The sequence below is a fragment of the Phyllostomus hastatus genome, unplaced genomic scaffold, assembly GCF_019186645.2.
Source record: "Phyllostomus hastatus isolate PE091 unplaced genomic scaffold, TTU_PhHast_1.1 phas_contig_551, whole genome shotgun sequence".
Lineage (NCBI taxonomy): Eukaryota > Metazoa > Chordata > Mammalia > Chiroptera > Phyllostomidae > Phyllostomus > Phyllostomus hastatus.
Genome location: NW_025333909.1, coordinates 1,906,977 through 1,912,601, shown reverse-complemented (window position 1 = coordinate 1,912,601; position 5,625 = coordinate 1,906,977). Strand labels below are relative to the sequence as shown.

Sequence of the window (5,625 nt, the reverse complement as noted above, 5' to 3'; positions counted from 1 at the left end):
ATGAAAATGGCTAAATCTCAAAAACCATGTTGAGTGAAAAAATCAAGTTGCAAAACAATGCACACATTCTATCAATTATGTCTATTTTAAAAACAGAAACATTCTATATTGGATACACACACACACACCTATATACAAAAATATACATACATATGTACATATACATACACACATACATGTCTAAAAACAGACAAGAAGTAAAGACACCATTTCCTGGCTAGTTCTTACCTCTTAGAGAAAGGTAAATATGACAGGTGAGGAACTTCATTTGTACCTAAAATAGTCTCTTTATTGGAGAGAGAAAAAGAGAGAAATTGAGAGAGAGATCTGAAGCCAACATGGCCAAATGTTACGGCCTGTTCACTCTGTGTAAGTGGGTGCCTAAATGTTTTCCTCAGCACTTGTCTGGCATGTATTTTTCTATTCTTTTTGTATCACTGTGTTAAGGTGTATAACCCGCATAGAGCTTTATGTTTTTTAACCATTCCCTCTGGGAGTGTCTGTTTTCTCAAAGGGGATTTTAACTCCATCACTCCTACATGCAGTTTTGATTTACTCCTACCATTGTTCTTTCATTTCACCATGCTTTCTCGTTTCTCTCCTTCCCATAGACGGACAGAGTATTCTGTATGCAGCCTTTGCCCCACAGTAGTTTGATAACCATGCACTTTATTTCTACTTTTAGAAATAATTACCCTTAATTTTTTGCTGTTGTCAGTGTCAGCATTTCCAGTAGAATGAAAGTTTTTCTACTTATTTGGGAACACCAAAAACCCTATTTTGATGCAAATACAGGGCATCCATTAAAAAGTCACTTAATACCATTGTTTTTGACAAAACCAAACAATTCCACTGTACCATATAAAACCAAAAGAAGAACTTTAATAAGCTTTTACTGCACTGCAATTACAGGAACATTAACCCATAACATGCAACAGAAATAGTGAAGCCTTTTGGACATATTTAACAGATAAACTTGATGTTACAATTAACAGCAACATATTCTACTGAAGAAACAAATGCATCCCATTTCAATGTTCAGGTTAGGAAATGTTAGGCTCTTACCACCATCTCAGGTAGCATTTAGAATGTTTAGTTTTTTCCTTTCTGAACTCTAAAAGACAGTATGATTTTAAAGCAATCATACACAACCATTTCACATTGAAAATGATCACAAGCAATCAATCAAGTAGTGGATGAGTGGAGTGATTAGTTTCATTTCAATTGTTAATTTTGAGATGGCCCCTGCAGTACTGTGGATTTCAGATGGGGAAAATGAGAAGACCAGGGGTGAAGAGTCTTGGTCTTAGAGTGGGGGAGGGAACATGCAGCGGCACACGGGGCAGGTGCCTGACTTCTGAAGCCAGATGGACACACATGGCTTGTGGAAATAGTGGTGGCACGGCAACTCAGTTGCCACCTCCCCCTTCACATATTCACTGCAACATATGGGGCAACACATTTCTTGCCCCACTGCACTGTGGTCTTCAGTGACCAGGATCTCAGGGAGACTGTCGATGCTCTCCTTGCTTGCTGGTGGATTGGCCACTTCCACGTCCACTGCAAGAGATTCCAAGTGTGCAAGGGCCGTTTCCATTGCCTGGGCCAGGCGTTCTTCAAGTGCCATGTATGTGAGGAACTGAGGATCCACATAGGAGATGGCTTCGGCCACCCCCAAGCCATCTGCAAAGCCATCAAAGAGGCTCCAATCCACTTCTAGGTCTTCACTGACGCTAGAGTCATCTTCAAGGTTGTTGTTGCCATCCAGCATGAATCCCCCAGGCTGTAGAACCTCCTGACTAGAATCATTATCCCCCTCGCTGCTGCTTTCTTTTTCATTGTACTGGAGCCAAGAGACTTGTCTTTCTCCTGGTGATGCCTGTGCATCTTCCTGAAGAGACAGTCCTCCAATTCCTCCAAGTTCCCTGCTGCCATGGCTGCCAGTGGCAGACCTACCAATGGGGCTAGCACTGGCACTGGCGTTCACTCTGGCTGGCTCAGGTTCATGCTCTTCTTTCCCAAGCAGAGTCTCCCAGCTTTCACCACTGGATGACAGGTTTTTCTCCCAGCCTCCATACCTGTGATGCAAAGCAGTAGTCCACTCTTTGTCGCTGTCAGAGTCTTCATCACAGTATTTGTAGTAATCGTCACTGAACATCCAGAAGTCTTGGTCAGCCATGGTCCGTTGCCATCTCGGCATCTTTTCTGGCTTCATTTGATTATTCCTGAATTCCCTCTTGTCTTCAGGGTACTTTAGCTCAAAGTAACCACTGGAATTCTCACCTCTGCCTCTTCTTGCCAGGTTGTCCAGGTGCCGATCACCAGTGCTGGCAGTATCCCTCCACCTGGAAGTACTGTGTGGCATATCGTCATCATCATCAGTATCAAAAAATATTTTTGGTTTCATGCAGTTTGGATTGGCCAGATTTCTGATTTTGGGCCTCACCACCGGTTCCTCTGCACCCTTTGGGGTATTTCCCCCCCGACCATAAATACTCACAGGAGCCCTGCTGGGATGCACAGGTAAATTCTGCTCCGGTTTCTCCTTCTCCAGGCTGTTGCCTTGTGCAGCTACCTTGCTGTCAGCAGCAGAGGTCTGAAGAGCCATGCCCTTTTGCTGCAGGAACTCAGCTCTGCCAGAACAGCGTGTCACTGCAGGGGCTGGGTCTAGCTTGTCAAGATCCTGTGTCACATCACGATTCAAACTAGAGAACTGGGGGGACACCCCAACCAAAGACCTCGCCTCTTTCTCTGGGTCATACAGCTTATCATCTTTGAACTTGCCAGTTTTCTCTCTCACTCGCACTCGCTCCAAAGGCCCAGCCCCCTCCTCCTCACTATCCTCTGCCCTGAAAGAGTCAATATGTCCATAAGCCATTCCTCTTCTGCTACCCGGAGCCCTGTACTCTCTTGGCAGGTACCTGGAATAGTCCTCATTATCAACATTCAGGCTGCTTCCTGAGTTCTCACTGTCATTCCAACGATGATGACTGCTGGAAAATGGCGATCGGCTCCTCTTGGTGGTTTGACTAGAGTCTGATCTGTGCATCGGGAGTTCAGATGTTGTGTTTCTCTGGCTGGAAATCCTTTCGTGCTGGCTCATGGATGGCCTGAAACTGACATAAGCATGCCTTCTTCCATACCTCCTACCTGTCTGGGACTGATACCCTCCTGCGGGCTTGAGCCATAGAGGCTTGCTAGATTCCTGACCCATTGCTGTGACTTAGGAGGGTTTCCAGTACAGCTGGGGCTCGAGTGGAAAGGCTCCTACTCCCTGCACACCTTTTGGAGATGGGAAGGTCAAATCAGTTCACAACAAAGGAACAGGGAGATTTCTTTCCACTTCAGCAGGCAGGTAACAGAAAGAATAAGGGGCCTTTAAAATTAGTTTCACTTTCTTCTAAAGCCTGTAGTAGCATTCCAGTGACTGTCAGGTGTAGACCTGGAACACATTTTTAATGTTGGCAAAATGATTACAAAACTAGGTTCGTAGGCAAGCCAGACTTAGGGGAGAATACAACAGAAGATGGGGGGGTGTGACTGGATGCTAGGTAGGTGGGTGAAGTACGATGGAATTGTGCCAACATAGGAAAAGGAAAGGCTGCTGTGGTTATTTTATGGGGTGTCTGCATTTTTCTGAGCCCTGGAGACATACAGGAGAATTGCACATTGGAATAGGGTGGAAAATATAGATCACCGTGTGTGCACCAAGTGCCTACGTGTCTGTCAGGAGGGGAGAGGCAGGTGGAAGGGGAAGCAGCAATCATGCAATGGAGACATGAATGTTTGTTGGGGGGACATACAGGTGACAGTGTAGTGGGAAGAAGTGTGAATATCACACAGAATGAGACCCATTCTGGATGTGCATATAAAAATGGCAGGTGTGGTGGGATGCCTTCAGAGGAGAGGGGTGCATGTAAGTGTAAGAGAAAGAAAATTTGTCTGTGTGTGTGACTGTATGTATGGTGGCTGGAACTATGTGGAGAGACACATGGGTTTATGTGTTTGTAGCAGGCCAGGAAGAGTATGGTGGCACTGGACAGGGGTGTCCGTGAGTTTGTGTGTTTCAGTCAAAGTGGAAGGGAACAATGGAGAAATGTTAGTTTCCCTGGAGGAAGATTTTTGTGAGTGTGAATGTGTGCACCACAGGGGCCAGCGAAGGAGGTCTGTCTGTACACATCTGTAGTAGATGGGAGAGCCGAGCTTTTGGGAGGGGTGTGTGAGGGGCACATGTGTATGTACAGGGCATGTGTATGTATGAATGACGAGCCAGCCATGTGAGACCATCCATATGTATGTATGTGGCTGACAGGGGGTATGGTAGACCTGGATGGTGAGGGAGTGTGTGTGTGTGTGTATGTGTGTACCTGGGGAAAAGCAAGGAAGGGCGTGACAGTGTGTAGCATGTGTCTATGTGTGCATGGGGGAAGGGTCATGCAGGAACCTTTAGTATTGGGTAGGAGAGGAAGAAGGGGCTTCCAATAGAAGTTTTATGTGGGTATGCATGTGTGTATGTGCATACTAGTGTGTGTCCCCGCGGGTGAGAGACATGGGGAGGGGAACAGGAAGACACTGGGATGGAGAGGAGACACAAGGAGGAGGGAGGGACAGCAATGTCAAATCAGAGATGGGAAAATATTCTAAGGTCAAATGCTAGATTCTAATCAATGTGGTGGGGAAGGGGGGGAGGATGGGTGTGGGTATGGTTTTTCCCTGGGAATAATTTATCTTTCTGACAACAATACACTTATCTAACAATGTTAACAATTTACCATTCAGCAAACTAACTGCAAAATAAGGGCAGAAAGGCCACGGAGTGCTCCGCAAAGTGGCTGAGAAGGGAGGAAAGGGAGAGGGGAAGAGAGGCAGGGTGAGTGCTGCGACCACCACTCCCTGTCAGTGATTAAAGCCATTCTAGTGGGGGCGCACCACAGGAAAGGGGCTGGGGGATAGAGGATGGGGCTCCCAAAGAGGCAGTTGGAAGACTCAGGCCTCCCTCTGCACTCAGATCCCACGATCACCCCACCCCTTCCCGAGGGGCTAGCCGGAAAATCTGTTCTTTAAAGCTCCTCCAAATTCTCCCTCCGGTGCCTGGCCACTCATGCCACAGCCCCGTCTGGGTGAATGCAGGACATCAACAGCCTTTCACTTACCAGTGCGTACAGACGCGTGTCCTCCAGAGGAGCAGCGCTCTTGGACCTCCGACCGCCACAACCGCCAGAGCCGCGGCTGCTCGCGGTCGGGCTCCTCCCCCGCCAGATAAACATCTAGCGGGCGGGCGTGACTGCAGCCACGGAAGTGACGGAGTCTTCAGCTGGGGCCGCCCTCTTCAGGTGGGAGGGAGGCGGCAGCTCTAGACAAATCGCGGTGGGCCCGCAAGCTTTATTTCATTTCAAATGATGAATTCGTCAAGGATACAGAAAAGAACAGGGAGAAATGTAACCAACAGCCAGCTATAACAAATGTTAACCATTTAGTAATACTCCCTTCTGTTCTGTTTTTTTTTTAATAAAATGAAATCTGCAAATTCTTTCTGATTAATTCCAATGTGAAAGTAATTATATTAATATATATCCTATGTTACATGTTATGGTTTGTACTGGAAGTATTAAAATTCTGAAACTA

General features: G+C 46.6%; 1 protein-coding gene across 2 annotated transcripts; it reads right to left on the bottom strand.

Moving 5' to 3' along the window:
- Positions 1–855: 855 nt before the first annotated feature.
- Positions 856–5,300, bottom strand: PJA1 (praja ring finger ubiquitin ligase 1). Of its 2 annotated transcripts, none has more exons than XM_045847531.1 (2): positions 5,154–5,300; positions 856–3,116 (listed from the first exon to the last, which is right to left on the bottom strand). In XM_045847531.1, the coding sequence occupies exon 2, from the start codon at positions 3,101–3,103 to the stop codon at positions 1,307–1,309; it is 1,797 nt and encodes a 598-aa protein (XP_045703487.1). In that variant the 5' UTR covers positions 3,104–3,116; positions 5,154–5,300; the 3' UTR covers positions 856–1,306. The 2 variants fall into 2 exon arrangements, with proteins under 2 accessions (XP_045703487.1, XP_045703485.1); XM_045847529.1 differs by having other exon boundaries at positions 856–3,442; positions 5,154–5,254.
- Positions 5,301–5,625: the final 325 nt, after the last annotated feature.

Bases quoted from the DNA above. Each gene is read 5' to 3' on its own strand.
- PJA1 (XM_045847529.1), bottom strand. From the start codon at position 3,214: ATGGGTCAGGAATCTAGCAAGCCTCTATGGCTCAAGCCCGCAGGAGGG.